Raw genomic sequence first — 24,376 nt, forward strand, 5'->3', positions numbered from 1 at the left:
GTTGTTCATGTTTATTCAAATCACTCTTACAAACATTATGAACATAAACAAATATTGGCACATTGGAACAGGACAGATAAGTACCAAACGGGGTATCAAACTTGCTATCACAGCTCTTTAGCTTGGAGATTAAAACAATATGGCGGCGTGGCCATGACGGTGTATTCGTTAGAAGGTTAAAGGTTAGTTAAAATAAACACACATATTTACCTGTGGCCGATTAATCAACAAACAACTGAGGATGTTTTATTACTTGGTTTATGGAAAGACAGTGTATTTTCTTCTTGGTGTGTTTTCAACACATTTAATAGAAAACCTTGTATTCTTAACTTGACATTTAAGTTATCAGGTGAATGGTTAATAAATTATACATTGAAGAATAACGCTAGGCGAGCTCATTTGAAGAGCTGAATTTTCATTGTTAGTTAACCTTTGGCTTTTGTTATGAAAATATTATGAAACATCTGACGAGAAAGGTCAAACCAAACATGAAAGCATAATGTTTATATGACATTAGAACAGCATTACCTGTATAACGGTAAATTGTGAAACAATGAAACCAAAGAAAATTGACATTAATTGTCTTAAGCAAAGTCGTAAATGAAAGGGAATAGCAGTGTATCCAGTTATTAAGATTTTAATGACTACAGAAACAGTTAAGACCTGTCACTTGAGAACATTCCCACTCATAACTCGCGTAATATTATTACATTTCAAAACGAATTAGTGTGGTCAGGGATACAAAGGAGCACTTTAAGATGCATGGCAAACACTCGGTTTGCAATCAGATATTTCACACAGGACGGAAGTTCAGTATATAATACAACAATAAAAAATATCATGATTGACACACAAAGATATGTTACTCTCTCACAATCAACACGGTACGATGTCTAGCGGTAGAGTATTAGCACCATTGTATACTGTTTCACACATTTAAGAAAATAAATTAGACACTATAGGTTTATATACAAAACTGTTAACTGTAGAGAAACGAAATACACACGTAAACACTCAAGAAGATTACTATTTTAGCGTATGAAATAAAAGAATAATCCCCTTTTTTCCGGACAAAATAGCTTTTGGTTAATTACTAGGAATGATTAGAAACTGAAAGAAACGGTTAAAAGAATTAATTTGTCAAGCCTCTGGAGTTTTAACATTTCATTTACTTGTAGTTTGCTGAAATTTGATCTTAAAGCGATATTCTTTTTATCACAATTATATTTAGTGGCAAGTCACGTGGTTTTGATTTTATGGGCTCGTATTGATTCATCTAGCAATGAAATATATTATCAGCATGTGGACTTTCATTATTCATTGTCCGGTACGCGAGGTGTCCAGATTAAAGATGTCCAAACATTTTGAGGTTTCTCTCTGTACCAGAGGAGGTTGTTTCTTTTATGTGAGTCCATTTTCGCTAAATCAGAGGAATTGATCGTTTTCTGACAATTATGACCTTAAAAACAACCAAGATTAAATGAACGGTCTTAATTGAATTGCATTCCCAAAGTCTGTATTTATAATTTTCGTTTATCTTGCTTCTTTCTTTCTTTTTTTTTCAGTTTTCACATGCTGGTTTTATCGGTATAATTGGATCACTGGCTCTTGTCATCCAAGGCTTGATGTCGATCTGGGCGTTGGAGGAGCGGACTCGAGGATCTTGGGTAATCTGAAAGGACAAAGGTCAAGGTCATGCTCATGATGGTGTTAACGTTCATGTTTGTTTGAATGATTAGTTAAACTAAATAAAAATAATCAAACCTGAAAAATCACGATGTCATGCGTGTTCATTTGACATATTACAACATGAGGGAAGAATAAGCCCAAGTAGTCTGATTAATCTCATGGCCTAATGGTAGATAGACGCATGAAACCATGTAGAACCTGAACAGCTATATAGTGCCATACAGACCCTGAAACATATATACCAATAGCAGCCAGTGCAAGTCTAGAGAATATGCAGGTCCAGAATTCATAAAATGAAATCGCGTGTCTCACTTATTATCATGTTTTAGGGACACAATTTAGAAACCGTTTTTTCCGTAAAATAACCTAATTGCAGAGACTACAGGTTAGGCGAATGAACATCCTTTGAAATAAGAGTAAAAACGTAAACATAAGTGGCCTTGGGACCCTGATCAAACAACTATTATGAGCAGGCTACATTTTGGTCGGTAGAAACGTTTGTAGATATATATTTAGTCATTGTTAGTGGCTGAATATTCTTGAACTACTAAAGGCAAAAGCAATCGACCAGGTCCTACAGAGAGGACTGTATTATCTCCCTTTGATGTCCACATGACCATTGTAGTCTTAATTGTTGGAGAAGTTTCTGGATGGGACAGTCTCTAGAAGTCTACCTGTAGCTTGTAAGAGTGACAAGAGACGTTTCGGCGAGCTGACATATATGTGTTACAGATACTTGTTTGGAAACAAAAAAATATCATATATATAGTGAAACCTCTGAATGCCATTTTGGACACCAGAACGGAAACCTATTTCTAATCATTCGGCAGGCACTTGTGTCTGTTACGCAGTCTATTACTTATTGCAGCTATTTGATCCGTCGTATCGCCATTGATCATTTGATGGTCAATGATCATTCATTGCTCGGTAGAGGTCATTTACTAATTTCATGATCCAGCTCACAGCGAACCGATTTCCGGGTTAAACTGTTTGTTCCTTTTCGAAACACAACCCGGATCCTGTACGTGATCAAAGAACACGAAACCTTTATTTGGTGAAGCAATACAGACACGTGCCCTGATCTGACGCGACATTTCATTAAAGGGCCTCCTCACTTAAGAAGGGACAACTGAAAATTTTGATCGTACAAAACGATCGCCACCCTGCATTATTTACTTACGTCAACGTCATATTACACATCTGATAATATAACGGTACGCATTTCCGAAACAGGATCACATATATTACACATCTACTCCAGAAAGACTTCCTTCTCCACTCTGACCGACCATAGACTTATAGTTTAGAAACTCAGTATGCCACAGTAAAACAAACACATGAACAGCCAGGGCTATGGAATCTAAATCAGCCTGAACCCATCGCTTTCAAACAACTTCACAAATTCTGTGAAACATACTTTTAAAAACTCTTAAGACAAAGATGTTTTGAAGGTATACGATGTAACAACGATGATTGTTTCGCCTTTACAAAGAGTATTAGTTCTAAGTTGCTGTACGTTATGCGTGTGTTCGTTTCAAATAGATTTCAGCGCGATGATGCATATCACTACAACGACCTGGCATACATGCCATGCTATGCTAATGTAACCATAATATTTTATTCATTTTTTCGCTCACCAATACAGAATGTCGGGTTTGAAAGAAAAAAATATTGGCGGAATTTTATAAATGGATCGCTGAAAGTCAGACATGGCACCCGGTGGTCACGGAATGTCCACGATTATTTAAACTATAATTAAGACAGGCAAATACTAAATCTTTTACGATGGTCGGCGATGGCGACAGCGAATATTTCACGAACCCCTTTTCATGTCTGTATCCCATTCACACAAACGCGCACTGGGTCTCCTTGTAAATTCCATTGTAGAATGACATATTTATGAGCAGATGGAGTCTTAAATACAACGTTTCTCGAAAATAGCCGCTAACAGGACGGACCTGCCAAATATATTTCTACCAGCATGGCTGTGACTGTCTCTATTTACAAAATGATTGACATCAGAGCTGGACAATAAATGTGATTGATAAAATTCAAGGGTGAAAGTTATCCGCAAGAATCATACAACTGTTGAATAATGGTGCATGCAAACTTAAAGCATAAAAGTCTGTACTTAAGTGAAATATGACCTCATGCACGGACAAAAGGCACGTAAAAATACCATTTCCCCTACCAATGACAACGCACATGGAAAATGCTAGATTTCAATACAAACCACGTTGGGGCAACAACCGAACGTATCCTGCCAGATCATCAGATCATATCATTCGTGAGTTTACACCTCAACCGCCAGTGATGGGTACCCGGTAGGAATAGATGGCAACGAAACTGCTAGTTTTTTCAGTTCCTCAGAGACGACATTTTTGCATAGTCCCTAGGGAGTTGAAAATGATCTGCTTTTGGTATGGCATTTGCGAATTATCAATAAGCAGAAAGGATCTGTGGACAATTATCCTGGAAACCAAAATAACTGGCTAAAGAAACGATAACAAATTCAAATCACTGGTGGTTTGTCGTTTTGCAATACATGCATATAATTTGCCGCCTAGTTAACAACTGCATTGTTTAACCATCGGAACTGAACCATAACACTAAAACCTAAACTGTATGAAATCTCACGTCGTGTATTTCTGCAGCATCTCTCGGTCTTCTTTCTTCACGTCGTCGATGTTGATGCGACCTTCAAGCAGATCCAACGCCTGCTGCCGTAACTGATATGAAGACTTCTTGTCCAGCGGCTGACCAAGGGGGTTGACGTCCCTCTGGCGATGACCTCCTGAAGGCATGCGGAGCATGGAGTCGTACTTGTCATCCGACATGTCCAAGGGGTTGTCGACGATGTTGTCGTGCATGGAGAGGAAGAGCGGTATGTAGCAAATGTAGTCGAGGAAGGAGATCTGGAATGTAATACATACAGCCATATCAAAGTTTGTGAAAAAACATACCTCACACAGTCAATCCCTTCAACCATGAATAACGTCATTATCGTAGACAATATCATCGACCTGATGCATGAGCCAGGCTCATCTTGTCCAGACAACCAGACCCATACACGATCTCGTCATTTCTAGCATCCCTAGCGTGTTGTCTTTATAAAAAGAACTGCAAAACGATCCTCGTATATTGTTCCAACTAGATAAACGGTTTTTGTCACTTCACATCAGAGTTTGAAATGTATAATAACTGTAAGATCATATCCAGTGTTTTATATTCTGTGCATGGAAAATGATCTCCACGTCTGTACCGAGAAGAGGCGATTTTGATTTTCTGGTCTTGAATTTCTACTTTATGTGAACGCGTCGGCATTTTCAGTTGTTTAGTTGTACGTGTATCTTTCTATCTAAGCTAAATCAAAATCAATTTGACTTAAAGATAACCTTTGTAATCAATGTTTCACCCACAAAAGACTGATGAAGAGATGTATTTATGGATGTGAAATTAGTTATTATGAAGAATACTCGGAGAGTCCTTAATATCTGTTTAGCCTGCATCTTTGTTGTCATATTACTTTTGTCGTCCTTTATGTACATATATATTATCTCTGTCTTATACCCTTCATTCACTTGATGAAGGAGTAAGTATTGACTTGATGAAGTAGTAAGTGTTCACTTGATGAAGTAGTAAGTGTTCACTTGATGAAGGAGTAAGTATTCACTTGATGAAGTAGTAAGTATTCACTTGATGAAGGAGTAAGTATTCACTTGATGAAGGAGTAAGTGTTCACCTGATGAAAGAGTAAGCGTTCATTTGATGAAAGAGTAAGTATTCACTTGATGAAGGAGTAAGTGTTCACCTGATGAAAGAGTAAGTATTCAGTTGATGAAAGAGTAGGTATTCACTTGATGAAGCAGTAAGTATTCACTTGATGAAGGAGTAAGTGTTCACTTGATGAAGGAGTAAGTGTTCACTTGATGAAGGAGTAAGTATATACTCCGAAACGTTGTGTTCCTCATAAGAAAAAAATGTTGACACTCATGAAATCTCTCCTCATACGTATAAATTCTAAATACCATTCAAAGACACGCACGCCTCGTGATGTCCAGAAATGGATGGTAGATATTCAGAGAAACTGAGTGAGTGAGTTTAGTTTTACGCCGCACTCAGCAATGTCCCAGCTATATGGCGGCGGTCTGTAAATAATCGAGCCTGGACCAGACAATCCAGTGATTAACAGCATGAGCATCGATCTCCGCAATTGGGGACCGATGACATGTGACAAGCAAGTCAGCGAGCCTGACCACTCAGTCCTGTTAGTTGCCTCTTAAAACAAGCATAGTTGCCTTTTATGGCAGGCATGGGTTGCTGAAGGCCTATTCTACCCGGGGTAGACCTTCACGGGTCTCAGAGAAACTGAATACAGCACTTCACCTGATGTCCCACGCTAAGGCAATAAACACTGGATAATAAAAATTGTGAGAGGAAAGGACAAGGACAAGGACAAGGACAAGCTTACATTTAAGTCTGATATGATCATGTTTTCCGACGATCGATTTAAAGCCTTCCTTTCACAGTTTTTAACTTTACCCCTATCAGAATCAGATTGGACAGATATTCGGGACTGATTATTCCCTGGTGTTGAAGTTTTGAATTAATTCATCTCATCAGTACGCTTTTCATCAACAGAGCCATGTAAAACATCAAATTTATCATTTAGATATACGGAATGAAATGATCTTCACCGACATGATTAACACATGACAAGTATTGTTTTGAAAGATTCAAACTCAACACCATGTTGACCTGGAATAAGTGAGTGAATGAATTTAGTTTTACGCCGATCTAAGAAATATTCCTGATATATGGCGGAGGTGTGTATTTAAGCAAGATTGGACCAGACAATCCAGTGATCAACAGCATGAGCATCTATCTACGCAATACCTGAGAGAATTATACTGAAAAGATAGAAACAACAATAGCCAGTTCTTATAACTGATACCGATTGCAAAGACTGCACTTTGAAGGCAATAGACTGCCAAATTGCCAATACCTTAAATGTATTACGTATATCCTGGAAACAACACTCGACGAAAACGAAATCCTCACATATCATGTCCGAGTCAACAAACTTTCGTCAAAATTACGACTAGTAATTATTTAATGGCAAAATGAAACGAATACCCAATCAAGTATTTCTATGATTTGGTAATATCAACGCTAGTGGTGGCACGTTAATGGATTAAATATGCGATGAACGCTGCAAGACGGAGCTGATCGTGCGATTTCTTTGCTAATACCACACGTACGGATAAACTTTAAATATACTACATAAGTAATTATGACAGCCCGCTTAAACGTGCTTACTTCATCCTCAGAGCCTTTATATTCAGACGGAGCGATGAAATAGCCTAGTGGTTAAAGAATTCGCCCGTCACGCCTCAGGCCCTGGTTCGATTCTCCACTTGAGTAGAATATGTGAAGTCCATTTCTCATGTCCCTTGTGATATTACTGGGATATTGCTAAAAGCGGCTTAAAGCATAACTCACTCACTCATGATCACCATAATGCAGTAGCTTTATGATCATGAACAAGAATAATGATCAATGATTAAATGGTAGGTACCCTAAAATAAAAAAAGGTGGAATCTTGATATTTGGAGATGCTTTCTACAACTGTATTATCAGGATATAAGATACTTAGCAGGAATCCGATATACTAATTGAGTAAACCAGCAGGCCCTCACTTCATCGATTGAAACGTACGTTCTTTTGTGATAGGAGTAAATTAAAAAAGATGACAGTATCGCCTCTGATTCCTGGAAACAAGACTTAATGGGCCATTAACGACAGGCATTCCTTCAGAAGCCGCTTTGACTAAATGTAAATCACTTACAGTGAACTCCTAATAGCGAGTTCTCAAGGGTGATACTCTTTGCAACGCCAATATTACGCTTATATGTATTCTAAACTGGCCGTAAGTGACAGAAAGACTACTTGCCTGTTGTCATTAACTCAGGAAATGTACTTATTTATGGATATGATTTCATCAAAACACTATTAGAGTCTAGACTCATCTGTGTTAAAAGAGCACTTTGAGGAGACAGACCTCTTTGGAAGTGTTGGACTGAGAGGGCTTTTCATGGAAACACGGCTGACGGATGTGTTCTGCCGTCTCACGGTAGTTAGTTGTTAGGAAAGGCGTATAGAAGATTCCCGGTAACCGCCATGACATTTTCTAGTTAATTGTGTTTAGGAAATATGTTTCTGGGAACGGGAATTGAACAAATGGACAATTATGAGGTCAAAAGATTGCATTTTTAGAAAAAGGGAAATCGTGATCAATTAGTGATATTTAGGAGGGAAGTGATGTGTGAAATGAAGCACAACAGTTTACAGACGACGCCATCATGATAGCGATGCTGAAAGGATCTTCATCGCAAAAGCAATACCGTAGTGTCTGAGACTTCTCATGGCAAAGTGGCCTGTCTGATTCGAGGAATCGTATTTCTAAAGAACATTACAGGGAGTCTACAGAGAGTGTGAATGCTAGGATTGTATTACTCCACACCATGCAAATTCACCATTGCAATCATGTCTACTAATAGCCCTGAGACAATGGACATGTGCAGAAACGAGCTCCGATGCCCAGACCGTTGCGTTGTCGGTTTGGAATGGAAGTGAGAAAAATCAATTCTCGTGTGACAATAAAGATCTTGTTGAGGTTTATTGCCGGGTCGTTGGGGGATATATTAACACACTCGAAGGTCTATGTGGTCCATGTTTCGTTTAATTCTGGCTTGGATCGATTTTCAAATTACCCCGCCTGTATTCTACTTCCGAATCCTCAACAAGACCAGTCTGATACTAAGTCAGTGAGACCTCGGTAATCTACCATTAGATTGTCTGCACTCACAGTCTGTGAATAGAATTGCGATTTTTGGATGCTTTAAATCGGAACCATCCTTTATGGAAAATGTACATTTGTTTAGGAAAACCATGTAAACAAGAATTTCCATACTGAATTGTATTGATTGAGAATTTCTGGTGTCACTGTTGTGTTATTGATTAGGTATTGAAAACATGACGTAAAATATGCTGACTCACTCACAGCTGTGGATAGGTTCGAATCACTATACCCGTACTAGTTTTTTTGTCAATGAAATGAGCGTCTCAAACCTGCATTACTTCGGGATTTCCTCCTCCTTCAAAGCGGTATGGGACGTGAACATGGGAATGAACATATTAACTTGCACTGATTATAAATTTTGTAGTTTGATAACACCCACAATCATGAAAATGACGGTAGATTAAACCTAACAGCACCGGACCATAACACAATAAAGGGAAATTACTCTCTGGGGCTAATACAGACTCTTCTTTGTCTAGTCAACTGGACAATATAATATAATGAGCATATGAATGAGCGGGTGGACAATGGCGCTTTACAAATACCCAGTGTATATATAATCTAGCTAGGCTCTCAACTGGCTTGGGCAGATTTAGTTCTGTGATTTTAAATCATTTCAACACTCAGTCATCTTAACCTACTGCTTTTTAATGAATAAATATTTCATGTCTCAGAAATGGGAGTGATCACTTAAGCTTTTTAATCCTTTACACGAAGCTGAGGTTATTCGATACATGTATAGTTTATCCAAATGAATATTAATAGTTTATTGCTTTTTCATTGTTAACTGAACAGTTCCTTTTGGCGAGGGAATTACCTATGACGTTTTATTGTCAAGTCAATGCCCTGGGCGCAAATAGGGGTCTTATTGGCCCACGTCGCCCCATAACCAGCGAAAAACCCAAACCAAACCCGAGACTTTTCTTTGAGTGGCATGTAGAAGTTGGGAAGTACAATATAGGTTAACTTTATGGATAACGACTTCTATATTTCGTGAGTTCGACATTTCGATGCAAATGCTTCTGTCCTGCTTGACATCGGTTCTGGAATCTCACGAAACAAAGAAGTTGTTATCCATATTTTTTGTCATATAGGCTTCATAATACAACATTGTGCAACTAGGCGTGTTTCCTTCTCGATTATACGGTATCGTATATCCATGCTTTATGATTAATACCCTGTCCCGTTCGTCACCGTGACATCGTTCATGCAGTCACCTCACATTCTCCAACACTTCTATCAGTAAGCCTGTCATGCAAATTCTCTAGCTCAAGGGTGCAATTAGAGTTAACGGCATTTTTTAAAATGTCGCCCAATTCTGATCGAACGGAGCTGTGGTTGCGAAGACATCCTCGAGGGTATTTACCGTTAAAGAAGGGATCTATATCCTTGACAACCAAGAATAACCTAACGGACTCCAACATGAACACATCTCTGTCAGTGGTATCCCATCTGCATGGATCGATGCTCGTGATGTCAATCACTAGACGGTTTCGTTGAGACTCGATTAATTACAAACAATAGTAGTACATCATGGAACCCAACTCGCCCAACACCAACTCCCATAGTGTGAGTGTGAGTGTGAGTGTGAGTGTGAGTGTGAGTGTGAGTGTGAGTGTGAGCGTGAGCGTGAGTGTGAGTGTAGTTTAACGTCACTTTTGGCATGATTCCACTAAGACGGGCAATACCAGACATAAGTTTCACATATTTGCACCATCGCGGGGAATCGAAGCGGGTGTCGGGCATACCCCGCTTCAACTTCTGGGATGCCGCTCCCCAAGAAAACCAGGAAAAACTGGAATAAAACTACAGCAAAAAACTAAGCCCAAAATAGAAGACAAACCTAAATAAGAAAAAAGAAATAAATAAAAAGAAAAAGAAGACTCAAACCTCGTTGAAGTAGTTGGGTTGGAGTCGTTCCATGATGTACTGCTGCTGTTTCCAGTTCAGGCCGCCGGCGATGAGTTCAATACGGAGGGAGTCTGCCTTAATGAAGTTGGAGTTTCTGTCGGAGTTGACGTTGCAGTAGAACATGGCTTTGTAAAGGTCCATTTTACGCTGTATGTCCAGTAGGTCACATATCTCGATCAGGTGCTTGGACACGGGACTGGAACGACAGAGTGAGTGAGTGAGTGAGGTTCGAACCATTGCTGAAGTGAGTGAGTATTTCTGACCTCTGGATAAGTACTTGAGTTATGTTAAACATGACCGGAAAGCCCAGAGCGATTTAGAAGGTGTCGATTTAATTTTTTAGCTGAACAACTGCCTAGCCTTTGCCTGTGTTTGTATCGTATTCTTGAACACCAAGTGTCAGCAGCGCTTGACAGTAACAGATGCTTATTCTTAAAACAGATACTGTCACAATTGTAAAATAATTATGTTTCATCATGGTTATTGACGCATCCTCGATATCTTCAGGGTTTACATTCCGATAAGCCTCCATTATACCCTGGGTGCATCTACGGGTCGGGCCGATAATCTTATTATCTTATTAATCTTAATATTGTATTATTGTAATAGCCAATCACATAAGCCGCCTTTACAACCGAGCCTGCCAGTGTCAGCAAAGGAAGCAGTCGCAACTTGGAAGATTTGTTTGCAGTGCGACTCAGATTTGGGGGCAATCATACAAACTGAGAGGTCCGAAACTTTGGAAAGAAAATATAGAAAAATTCCTACTTTTTCAGAGAACCTCTGCATGGTTTGTGTTGACAGGTTTAATCCGTTAAATAATTTAAAAAGCGAATGTGAGTTGTGACTGCTACGCTCAACTTCCCAACGTAGACATCTGATTGGGTAAAAAGCCAGCCAAAGTGGGTAATAAATTCATCTGGCTGATCCGTAGATACATCCGGGTATAGTGGAGACTTATCGGAGGGTATACCCAGGAGGTATCGAGTGAAGACTTATCGGACGGTATACCCTTGAGATATCGAGTGGACAGTTATCGGGTGGTATACCCTGAGGATGTCGAGTGGAGACTTATCGGGTGGTATACCCTGGAGATTGAGGTGTCTCGCACTCTTATTGAAACGTTTAAGTATTTTTTTGTGAATTTAAAGGGTACATATGTGGCGCTGAACACACAGAACACAGTTGGATGAAATGGAAAAAAGAAGGTTCACCTAACTTACTTTCACACATGAGTACGCTTGTTTACATGATCCTTACTGAAACCATGATGGGAATTGAACATTGGCCATTGGCGCGACAAGATGACACTTTAACCATAAGGCTATCTAGCACCAGGGCTCATAGCGTTGGCTGATATTCGTCACAGTAGAATGATGTACGTTCAACTCCTGATGTCACGAAATTCGAGGGGCCCTCACTCAATTGTTCGACCGAATTCATTACTCGCAGGACTAGAGGCGTTAATTAGAACAGATACGGAATTAATTTACTTTGCTGGAGTCGATGTTTCGTAATGTGAGATTTGTAATTATTAATCAATATTATCCAGCTATTTTTTGACGCGAATCTTATCTATTAAACCAAATTCAGTGTGGATCGAGTGTCTCGGGTATGGATGAAGGCGTCAAGCACAGAACTGATCAATATTCTAAGAGGGCCAGATTGCCCGAACGTTGCCATACAGCTAGCTGAAGTTTTTTGAGTGTTTATAATTCTTTCGAATAAAAACTGCCATTCCAACTCACTCCATCATCGTGACCCTTTCCGAGAGAGCTGAGATGACTGCAAACATCCTGAATGTGACCTGGCTGGCGTCATCGATCTTCAACACCTGAACAAACAAACATCAGTGATTAGAAGTAATCGATAATAATCGTTTTGCAGAAAATCAATTTTAGAATGAGCTCATCTGGAGTGAGTGAGTTTAGTTTACGCCACCTTTAGCAATTTTCTAGCAATACCACGATGGGGATTCCAAGAAATGGGTTTCACACATTGTACCCATGTGGGGAATCGAACTCGGGCCTTCTGCGTTACGAGCGAACGCGTCAACCACCATGCTATCCCACCGCCCCGGAGCTCATCAGGAAGTGATATATAACACTTTCAGTGCTTGGCTATTCTACTTATATTATAGTACGAGCCTACCCCTGCGTCCCGTCTGATGAGGTAAGGGGTGCAAATCCTGTTACGAGGGTTGTTGGGTAGCGTAGTGGTTTAAGCGCCCGTCCATCACGCCGAATACCTGGGTTCTTCGATTTTCCCACAAGGGTACTATGCGTGAAGCCCATTTCTGGTGTCCCAGCCGTGATATTGCAGGAATATTGATAAAAGAGGTGTAAAAAAAAGCTTACTCAAACAACTCAGGTGTTACGGTCAACTGCAGAAACAAAAATGAATAGTGCTGACGAACCAAGAAACATGGTCTGAACGAAAAGGGATCCGAACACTCGACCACACGATACTTGGTCAACACAAGGTGCAACTCTACAGCGACCTAGATGACTGGGTCTGCCTCTAAACTGCGACTCGTGCAGTAGTCAAGTCGTTCAGAACATCGTGCTTCCAGCATACAGATTCGTATCTGGAGAGTGACCTTCTTCACTCCAATAAAAAGATGGATCGATTTTACCCAATTGGGAAAAGATACAGATTACTAGCGCTCTAACAGTCTTGAGCAATACATTCATGCACGTGATGGCTATCTTTGTGTTTGTGAGAGAATGGCTATACTCCTGCACAATTTAATTATCGACAAATTCTTCAGTTTTCTGTCACATGTAGTGTCTGTGGTCAACACACCGCTGTGTCGAAGCCGAAGTTGAAACTTCGAGACTGCAGGAAGTTTGATACACCATGGTTTCATACAACGTAACCCTGTATGTTAGTAGAGCGTAAAGTCGTTAATTACATTCATAACGAGTCACAGCTGCGTCAGGTCACCACCATTCGAGTCAACCTTCTTCGAGACACCAAAAATCGGAAGTAGTGTAAGGTTATACGGTCTTGTGTGAATGTGCGGGCGCTCCTTAACGCTGCACTCAGCAATATTCCAGAGAAAATCCAGCTATATGGCGGTAGTTTGTAAATGATCCGTCTAGACTAGACAATCCAGTGATGAACAGCAGGGTCATCGATCTGAGCAACGGGATACAATGTCATGTGTTAACTTGACCAACCCGATCCACTATTCGCCTGTTACGGCAAGAAGTGATTGCTGAAGACCCCACTCAACCCGGATCTTCACGGGTTTGTGAAAGGTGTTGGTGTGTATGATCTTGGCTTCTCAGGCCGTTCGTGTTACAGAGATTTGAGGGATTGAAAATTACATGGGCTTTTCTTAGACACCTCATCGGACAAGGACACACATTTCTGTAAATCAGTTAACCTTGGAACAAGATGCTCACGCGCCGTAAGGGACGTTCACCTAATCAAATTCTGAGTTACAAATTCAATCTTAAAGAAAAGGACATAAAGTTTTAATTGCAAAATTACGAACCTGACTCAGCTATAATTTTTCAAAATTTAATGTTAACAAATTGACAACAGTGTGAAAAGTCGCGGCCACCGTGACTCCGCGGTTTGAAAGCCTTTCATCTCACATTTGCACAAGCTTGCGTACTAACTCCGACATATTCCTGACAAGGATCGTCGCTGATCCCCGGTTCAATGAAGCATTTGTCAAGTCGCATGTATCACTGCAACCTATCTTATCGGAGAAAGCTCAACGTTGCCTCTACTCCCTGCTTCGACGTTTTTATGACCAGCGCGACCACGGGTCTCCTTCATTAAAGCAAATAATACGATCGTCGTTGGCTCGGACATCGGGCCGTTTTTCGCTAATCGGAGCCACCAGATGGGACTATGACACGCTAACACTCAATCCGAATCCAAAGCTCATCCGCGGTGATGGATTGCTCACAACTAACCGCTGTATCACTCCGCGTTCTACTTAATCCATTAATTACAAGGTCATCGATACCATTAACACCGCATTATTTCATTATTACGCCAATGTGTAAATGCCATGCAAAACTAAGTTCTAAGGAAGAAATTTAAATTGGTTTAAATTTAAATCACGATTACGTGTAACGCACGAATAGAGCGAATTTTTCTCTTAAAATTCAATTTCATAAATCAAATGACGACCATGGAAATGCACTTTTGTGAATTCACATAAAAACAACCAATTTTGATTATAAATGTGAATAAAATATATGCGGAATAGTGGTGTACGGCTCTAGATTACAGCGTGGCACGGATCTGTGTGATTTCCTTAATTCTCGTGCAGCGAGTTAAAGTCCCCATGGGCTCGCGACAGCGTTGTTTTGCAAAGATTAACATAGAAAACAGATATAGATGAGCGCACAGGGAGTTAAGCGAGGCGCCAGAGTGATTGCATCGAGAAAATATCGGAATTGTCTACGCAGATGCGATCTCTCCACCAAGAAACCATTCGGGATAGTTACCTATTAGAGAAGTTTTTTTCACCAGCGTGTTATTTTATGAAGGCAATTTCAGCGTGGATGGTCGAACCAGTTCAAAAAGATTTTTAAAACCACTATTTCCTTTTTTAGCATGAACGAATAATTGTTTGACATAATATTACGTTAATACGCTTGTGAAACTGTTTATATATAGACAGTACACCAGTTCGACGTCATTGTACGCCAAATTGAGGTATTAGTCAGCTGTACTTCTGCTCTTGGGACTGTAAGTCATTAGGTTCACATACCAGTATCAAATCGAGGGAAGCTGAAAGTGACTGAAGCACACATAAATGTGGTTTCAGCACCATTTCATTGCATGAATTTCAAGAATGAGATGAAACAAGGTTAGGGAGTGAGTGGGTTTAGTTTTAAGCGGCTTTAGGCAGTATTCCAGCCTTAACAGAAATGGGCTTCACACATTGCACCCATGTGGGGAATTGAACCCGGGTCTTCAGCGTGACGAGAGAACGCTTTAACCACCAGGCTCCTCCGCCGTGAAATGGGGTTTAACATCGCGCTCATGGTAATGACATTCATATAGAAACTAGCGCGTGTGTGTTTGTGCGCTTGCGGCCGCCTGTATTAGTCCGGACTGGTGCAAGGTTTATAGCAGTAGCCCATTGAGATACCATGCCGAAGGTTGTCATGGATACAGATCTGGATGACTGCGAGCGATCTCCTTGATGACCACGCAGGCGGTGTAACAGCAAGTACCACCTTTTAACGTCGTTTGGCATGTCGGTGGGGACCGAACTCCCCTTCCTGCTATCTGGGTACAGGTTTTGTCCACTGGACCAAGGGAAGTGTTAGACTAGAACATTTTAGTGTTATTAAGGCGAAGGTTAACTGTGGACGAGTAAGTTTTATACGTGGAACAGTATTTCGGCTGTATCTGGGTGAGTGACGTGCCTTGAAAGCCCTAAATGGCATGTTGCTCGGGCACAGTGGTAATTATGGTTGCCTTGCCTGTTGCTCGGCAACAAGGGGATAATACAGACTGTACGGGTCGTGCGATATCCATCAGTATGAGTGGGATATCCTCCAATGTTCCTGAGTGGGATATATGGGGCTGTCGTCAATGTGTCTGAGACTGATATCCTAAAATTTATCTGAGTGTGATATCCATGCTAAATCGAGGGATGGTGGGCAGCATCTACACACGAAATGAGTCAATAAACATGTAAGATGGTCACAACACGCATCACACACACGTGCATGCACGTCACTGTATGATCGCCATCTTAATTAACATGACGTTAAACCATTTTCACCCCACCTTTTACTCATCTCGCCATATGACCCAACTGTGATTACAGTTTAAAATTGAAACACGTTGTGGTCATCACGAAGTACAACTGTGAGTTGACCTCACCTTGAGGACGTATTCCATTTGTTTAGGGGTCATCTGTTGTATAGTGGGGACACCATCGAGGGCGATCCGGGTCTCCTAGCAACAAAAAGAGACATGTTATGTCAAATAATACCGAAGAAGCTGATAAATAACATGTAGCATCTGAACAGACTCTGAATACACGAAATGTCTAGAATGGCTGCCAGACTGACTGAATCGGGTATTCTATTTCAGAGATATGACGGGGGCGCTCGAACCCTATCCTTCGACGTTTCGAGCAACCGCTTATACAACGTAACTAGTCCACCGCCCCTCAAATATCAAGGAGTGGGCGTCATATCCAGGCGTAGAGACGAAAGTGACGCTTTAGTGAATTTTAGTTTAGTGAACCCCACACGAAAATGGTGCTGAAAACTTTACAAACTACGACCTGGCATCGAGCCCATATTCATGGCTTGCTGGCGTTCGCAAGGGACGCAACTCTGCAAAGCGAATTGCTACGCAGCGGATCGCTCGGTCACCCATACCCCTCCCAGACATGACACTGAAAAATACATACCCCTGCGTTAATGACGGTATCATAATCCTCGTCTTCCACCGCGAAGCATTTTGCGTACGCTTCCAACTTCTTCGGATCGACCAGGCGGTAGTGAGACAAGAAGTCAATGTCACCTACAAGGTCAAGGTCGCATAATAGAATTTTACCGCTCAAATATGACAATCCAGTGTGGTCGCGCACAAGGTCTTGGGTTCTCATTGTAACTCTTTCATGGCTCCGCCCCCTTAACATTAATGCCCAGCTCCAAAATAACGTATAAATCTAATTTCATTTATTTCAAAACATTTAAATAGTTTCGATTTTTGAAGACCTATTATTTTGTGGAGTGGCAATTCGGTGTACCTAATCTTTCCCCGTATGCCCTTTTTCACTATTTCAATTGCATCACCTGTAATTATGGAATGAAAGCTTTTGAATCCACTACCATGGTGGAACTAACAAACAAGGAGTCGCAATAAATCAGAGAGAGTCATACCCTATATCATCGCATTCTTGCACAACCAAGGGAAGCAACTCTGCACTGGGAAAGACGTGACTTTGGAGCCAGAGCCTAAATACCCTTCAGAAAATATATATCTTTTTAAAATAAAAACTCATTTGGACTTTGGACTTTGTGAATACAGACTTGATCTTGTCACTATAAGGATGGAATAATTTCAATGGGGCGGACGTAGAACCCAACCCAACTCAACCTTATGAATATCTGTATATTCTGTGAGACTGACTGACCCTTCTCATCCAGATCCTTGGCGTAGTCTTCCCCAAGGTTGGACTGGTCCATCACCTTCTTGATGTGGTCAAGGATAGCCTGCCCACCCCTCCTCATCAACACGTTCACGCGACGGGGACCGCGCACTGTGGAGAGAGTATGGCGTGTAAGTTATCAAACACTTTTTAACATCCTTAACTAAAATTATCATCTACCAATCCAAAAAGGTAGGGAATTTTGCGAGCATACCATTAGCCAATGCCAATGCATATGAGAAAAATATATATATCCATTCAGATGAAACATTTCCAAAGGAATTGTGCATATTCACATTTTCCCTTACTTTCTCATCATCATCTGTTTCTTCTCTGTCTTTATCATTTGCATTTTAAATCTAATATCCCCTACTTTTTAGAGTGGTATACATATATATGCTTAAAACGCCTACTGTTGACCACTTGTATCTGGAAACGGAGAACTGCTGTGATAATGAACTAAAAGGAACTGCAAATTTTAGTTCGTTATTATCGTAGTTTCTTATCTTTCTTATTTTCGACCATAACATACTGCAAGAGGCTGTGACAGTTCACATCATCCGTCAGTTCCAAATTAACGCGTCCGTATACACAGTGTGCTGCTTTACTGGCTGATTTACCTGCTTGACTGCTCCAAATGACGATCTGGGTCCACTTGCAAGAAGCGATCTTAGTGCTACAATGAGCGTAACCCCCATTCTTTAACATAGTCTTAAGATTATCGTAGTGCTAAGATTGCCCTGTTATACTGTTCGTAATCATGCCAAAATTTGAAACTGATTTCTACTATGTTATGACTGCAGAGTTCAGAAATGTCTCCCAGTGGCTGATTTAGAAAATAAATTATCAAATGTCTTTTACCTATCCATAAGGCGCGCCACTTATAAAAGTATTTAAGGGATATCGGATATCACGAATCTGTGATCCGACACCACGAACCATCAGTTTTGTTCCATACAATCAATAACAGCTCAATATATTCCTTTAATAAGAATTCTGTTGTCATTTGCGTCACCCTTGCATGTGAAGTAGACAGCGATAAGGACAATCCAACTCACATGTGGAAACATCCAGGTCACTGTCGTTGGCGAGGTCGTCAGTATTGACGTCGCTGTCGTATTCTTCCAGCTTTTTTGTGCCAATTGTTTTCTTCTTGTCCACAATCTGAATCGCTCCACCAAACTTCTCCTGTGAAAATATGTTTTATTCGTCATTTAGATGTTTTATTATTGTCAACATCATTGTTATTATGTCCTGCGCTACAGGGTGAGTATGTGAGTTGAGATATTGCTGAAAGCGTCGTAAAAAAGTACTCATTCACATTTCGGGGAATGACATGAAAAATTAGTGTAAAGCCTTGTAGAATCCGATTCAGACCTCGTTTAAATCGGGGAACAGTTGAGAGTTTCCGTTTACGGAACAGGCTATTCTATCAATGACAGATTCCCCAAATCTCTCCCTCTCTCTCTCTCTCTCTCTCTCTCTCTCTCACACACACACACACACACAATGTGCCATAATATCGAACTTTTCTTTTCACCTCTTCAGAGAGAGGGCGAAACCATTAAGGTTTTAGAGGTAAGGGTCGTTTCGATATATCACTCTCAGTGCTACGAGTCACGGTCACATGTTCATTTCCTTTCTTCATAGACCTTGTACATGATAACAAACGAAGTGTGTCTTTGCTCAGTTTGGGGCGCTTTCGATACAATAACCTTCCCCGATATTCATGTACATGTGGCACAAATGTCTAAATGTCTAAACGAACCCGATAAGATCCAGGTTGGAATTGATCTTCGGTAACCCAAGCTTATCTTAAGAAGCGACTAACGGGATCTTGTGGTCAGGCTCGCTGACGTGGTTGGCACTTGTCATCGTATCCAAATTGCGTAGATCTATGCTCTCACTGTTGATCACTGGATTGTCTGATCCGGATTATTCACAGACCCCGCCATATAGCTGAAATATTGTTGCGTGCGGCGTTGAACAACTACCAGACCAAAAGTAAATGAATTATTCACGCATATTCATTTTCTCTCTCCAGGTTGGTAATGAGACTTAGATTTGTAAAATGATTATGCAAATTCATAAAACTGTCTCGAACTTTGTCTCCATATAAATCCCAGTCGAGTCGCGTCGCGAAACTGTACGTGCCAAAACAACATAACTGGCCCTAAACGGCCATCAACGCCCAAGAGGTGCATCCATTAAAGGTACGAATTATTCAGCTGAAATAACTTTAAAATAAATTTGCTTTCACAAAAAGACTGAAAAGTGATAAAATGTCAAAATATTATCAATTTCTGCCACTAATCCATTAACAGACAGATACATTAACAAAGAAATATTGATCTCCAACACCTTTAAACAATAATTCCATATTTGCATAGTCGACCCTCTAGTCTGCGGTTTCAATATTAAGACACGTATAACATAAAATAGACGATGTCGTGCGTTAACTTGATAACAACGTTGGAGACGCCGAAGACGTGGGGTTGGCACACGATAGCAACACCTAATTTTCATATCACCAAGTCTAAAAAACTCAATTTTCACATTCAGCACGCAAAAAGGTGTTTATGTGGTTATACGGCTTTCGTGAAGATACACTAAAACACTACATGGCTGAACGTCGTGTACATACTATCATGCTGAAATCCCATAACTCTGGGGATGTAGAGTCACTTTAATGTCATAGACGGTTGACATGTAGTTTTTACGATGTTGTGTAGCGTTATGCGTGTATGGCCTCACAAACTGATTAGCGTCAGGATGTTTTTTGTGTTTGTTTATAGCTCTTCTTAAAGTGAGGACTCGTATGTCTGGCGTAAAATGGCGTCCAAGGCGTCACGTAGGTTTCACAAACAGTAGAAATAATGTCCGATATATGAGATTTTGTTCACAAAATGGGAAAATAAAAATGACCTTTAGTAGCGAATTACAGAAGTATCTATATAGGTAAATTGAACAGTCTAGAAATTAATTTCAACTTTCGTGCTGAGGAAAAAGTTTTAATACTACCGACATTGTTATTATGATGGTGGTATATAAGTCTGTTACGTATTATTTACTCGACGACGACATTCTTGTTGAAATGCGAGCTCATTGAAAGTGTAATTAATGGCTGCACAGACGTAAGTAATATTGTTCAATTCCAACTATCAATAACGTATGTGGTGTATTTAAAATCAACAACCTTTGTGGCTAAAGCGTTGTCTGGGTTCGAAAACGGATGCTACACACAAACACGCACATATTTACGAAACCATTGCCCCATACAATGTACCAGTCCATTCCAATATTAGATACACAACACTGCTTACCCTATATCCCACACACAACACTGCTTACCTCTGTGTTAGACACACAACACTGCTTACCCTATATACCACACACAACACTGCTTACCCTATATACCACACACAACACTGCTTACCTCTGTGTTAGACACACAACACTGCTTACCCTATAGTAGACACACAGCACTGCTTACACCTATGTAAGACACACAACAGTGCTTAACCTTATATTAGTTACACAACACTGCTTACCTCTATATCAGACATACACAACTGCTTATTCTATATTAGACACACAACACTGCGTACCCCTAAATTACACACACAGCACTGCTTACCTCTATATAAGACATACACAACTCTTTACTCCATATTAGACACACAAGACTGCTTACCCTATATCAGACATACAACACTGCTTACCCCTATATAAGACACACAACACTGCTCAACCCTATATAAGACACACAACACTGCTTACCCCTATAATTACACACACAACACTGCTTACCCCTAAATTACACACACAACACTGCTCACCCTATATCAGACATACAACACTGCTTACCCCTAAATTACACACACAACACTGCTCACCCTATATCAGACATACAACACTGCTTACCCCTAAATTACACACACAACACTGCTCACCCTATATCAGACATACAACACTGCTTACCCCTATAATACACACACAACACTGTTTAAACTATACTACACACACAACTGTGCTTACCACTACATTTCATACACAGCACTGTTTAACCCAACACAAAACACACACTCACGCACGCACGTACGCACACACACACACATACCATTGCTTACCCCTATATAACACACTCACACACCACGGCCTCCCTCTGTATTACACATACACCCCTATGAAAGTACCACACAATACTCGATGGACATATTGATACACCTACAGCAGTAGGTATACTCTTTGATCAGTTCTGAACTAGTACCTTTAGGAGCCGGGCAATCTCGTGCTTGGAGAGATTGGGGTCAATACCGAGTTTCCGGAGGTCATCTGCAGTCAGTTTACTGAGGTCAATCTTCTTCTTGCCCTCCTTCAGTTTAATCTGACCCTTCTCATCCACCTCAAAGTAGTCCCCGTCTGACTCCGCACCTGCAACAACAACGACCATCCTAACTCATTTTCCACATCAGATTGCTCACCTGTGTCACTAAGCCACTTAGCAAAGCCGTTTAGGTCACAAAACAACCAGCGACATTTAGGCAGGACGTAAAACATCGAAACCAGATAGAAAAAGCACGCCCCAAGCAACGAGCCATGCCAGCTGGACAGAGCCAAATCCTAGCTATGTATTAGGAAATTGAATTTGTTTTAATAAATTATTAAGTCTATTATCCAAACAAGTTGCAATCATTCTTCTTTCTATGGTTTTTAACATTATTCTAATTAAATGTGACTGGGTGTTTTCAGTACTCACTTCCTTTACGTTTCTTCTTGACGGCTTTAACGTTTCCATCAGCATCTGTGGGTGGAAAGTACCATACTTACAGTACTAATCTAACTATACAAATACGTTTATGTTATTAGTCAGTGGCGTTTTTATTCGCAGTAATAACTGAAGCAATCGTAACCAGTGGACACATTTTGCCGATATATTTTATCTCTGGAACTTGAACTCCTGCCAGCAAATCGGATGTGCGTAATGCAAGCGTTACACATAAACGAAAAAAAGGGATGCTACAACTACAAATTACTATCACTACTGCTACTGTTGCTACGACGTCTAGTATTAGTAGTGTTACTACCACTACCACTACCACTACCACTACCACTACCACTACCATACTTCAGACCCGTGAAGGTCCGGGGTGGTGTAGGCCTTCAGCGACCCATGCTTGCCATAAAAGGAGACTACGCTTGTCGTAAGAGGCAACTAACGGGATCATTTTGTTGATCACTGGATTATCTAGTCCAGACTCGATTATTTACAGAACGCCGCCATGTAGCTGGAATATTGCTGAGTGCGGCGTAAACTCAACTCACTCACTCACTTTACTTCGATAAAACTATTATCTTACCATATTCATATTCATATTCTGATCCGCTGCTCTCACCATCCTGAAACAAACAATACTGTTCATGATGCCGTGTTTGTGTTGTGTTAACTTTATAAAAGTTTACTCCAAATGATTGTAATTTGTATGCTGGAACTCAACTTAAATAACGTTTTCTTACCTTTTTAATTCGTTTCTTGGAGATGATTCTTCCCTTGTCATCGTATTTCTGTAACCAAAAGCATGTTTGTAATACTAAAAAACTGTTACGTGGAATAAAGGAGTAGTGGTTTTGAAATTAGTTTGAAAATGGTAAGTATCATTTCTGTAAGAGAGGTGAAAAGGAATGACGATGAAAAAATGCAGGAACGAACATCCGGGTATTTCATTCAATGCATCAAAGTGATACATCCTCCGCACCCACTACACACTACATCGAGAGTGACGTCACCTGAATAATATCTCGCCAATACACGGACAATGATATGCGATGAATATTTCGCCGATTACAATCACACTAATATCATCCACTAGACTGAGAGTGATATCAAAAAGATATATCATCTGCGCGGACAGTGATATCACCTGAACATCTCACCGTTACATGGACACCGATATGCGATATCTCACCTTCTACAGTCACAATCACATTTACTATTCTGACACTGGTATCAGTCGGATACCACATCATGGACAGTGATATCACTTGAGTACCGCACCTCACCACAACATGGGCAGTGATATCACTTGAATACCGCACCTCACCACAACATGGGCAGTGATATCACTTGAATACCGCACCTCACCACAACATGGGCAGTGATATCACTTGAATACCGCACCTCACCACAACATGGACAGTGATATCACTTGAGTACCGCACCTCACCACAACATGGACAGTGATATCACTTGAGTACCGCACCTCACCACAACATGGACAGTGATATCACTTGAATACCGCACCTCACCACAACATGGACAGTGATATCACTTGAATACCGCACCTCACCACAACATGGACAGTGATATCACTTGAATACCGCACCTCACCACAACAAGGGCAGTGATATGCGACGGATGCCTTACTACACTCACAGTTATATCAACACTACTGTTATCACTCAGTACTGAGATATGACAAAGATATCACCTGAATATCTCGTCACGAAAAGTCATATGACCAGAATGGATAACTACATGGACAATGATTCGTGATATCTCGCCTACTACACTCACATCGATATCATCTTGACACCTCATCCATATGTTGACAGTGATATTAACCGGATATCTCATCACGTGCAATACTCCTTGACAACGACGCTAAACTTCAGTACATACTTACATATTCATAGCCATCCCCTGACCCAGGCCTGTGACCTCCCTTCTTCTTTCTCCGGCCAGTCAAGTCATAATCTGTGCAAAATTG

At 40.6% G+C, this 24,376-nt stretch overlaps 1 protein-coding gene across 1 annotated transcript in view; it reads right to left on the reverse strand.

Moving 5' to 3' along the window:
* LOC137296159 (ankyrin repeat domain-containing protein 11-like) overlaps nt 1-24,376 on the reverse strand; it is a 74,140-nt gene continuing 49,764 nt past the window's right edge. Inside the window, exons 17-29 of the mRNA XM_067827860.1 lie at nt 24,293-24,363; nt 23,127-23,174; nt 22,970-23,009; nt 22,369-22,413; nt 21,880-22,043; nt 18,668-18,797; nt 17,595-17,720; nt 16,866-16,978; nt 16,328-16,402; nt 12,211-12,296; nt 10,442-10,658; nt 4,327-4,604; nt 1-1,672 (exon numbers count right to left, since the gene is read on the reverse strand). Coding sequence (XP_067683961.1) covers nt 1,612-1,672; nt 4,327-4,604; nt 10,442-10,658; nt 12,211-12,296; nt 16,328-16,402; nt 16,866-16,978; nt 17,595-17,720; nt 18,668-18,797; nt 21,880-22,043; nt 22,369-22,413; nt 22,970-23,009; nt 23,127-23,174; nt 24,293-24,363 — 1,454 coding nt within the window. The 3' untranslated portion in view covers nt 1-1,611. The remainder of the gene's footprint in view (nt 1,673-4,326; nt 4,605-10,441; nt 10,659-12,210; nt 12,297-16,327; nt 16,403-16,865; nt 16,979-17,594; nt 17,721-18,667; nt 18,798-21,879; nt 22,044-22,368; nt 22,414-22,969; nt 23,010-23,126; nt 23,175-24,292; nt 24,364-24,376) is intronic.

This window comes from Haliotis asinina, chromosome 9 (assembly GCF_037392515.1).
Source record: "Haliotis asinina isolate JCU_RB_2024 chromosome 9, JCU_Hal_asi_v2, whole genome shotgun sequence".
NCBI classification, from domain to species: Eukaryota; Metazoa; Mollusca; class Gastropoda; order Lepetellida; family Haliotidae; genus Haliotis; species Haliotis asinina.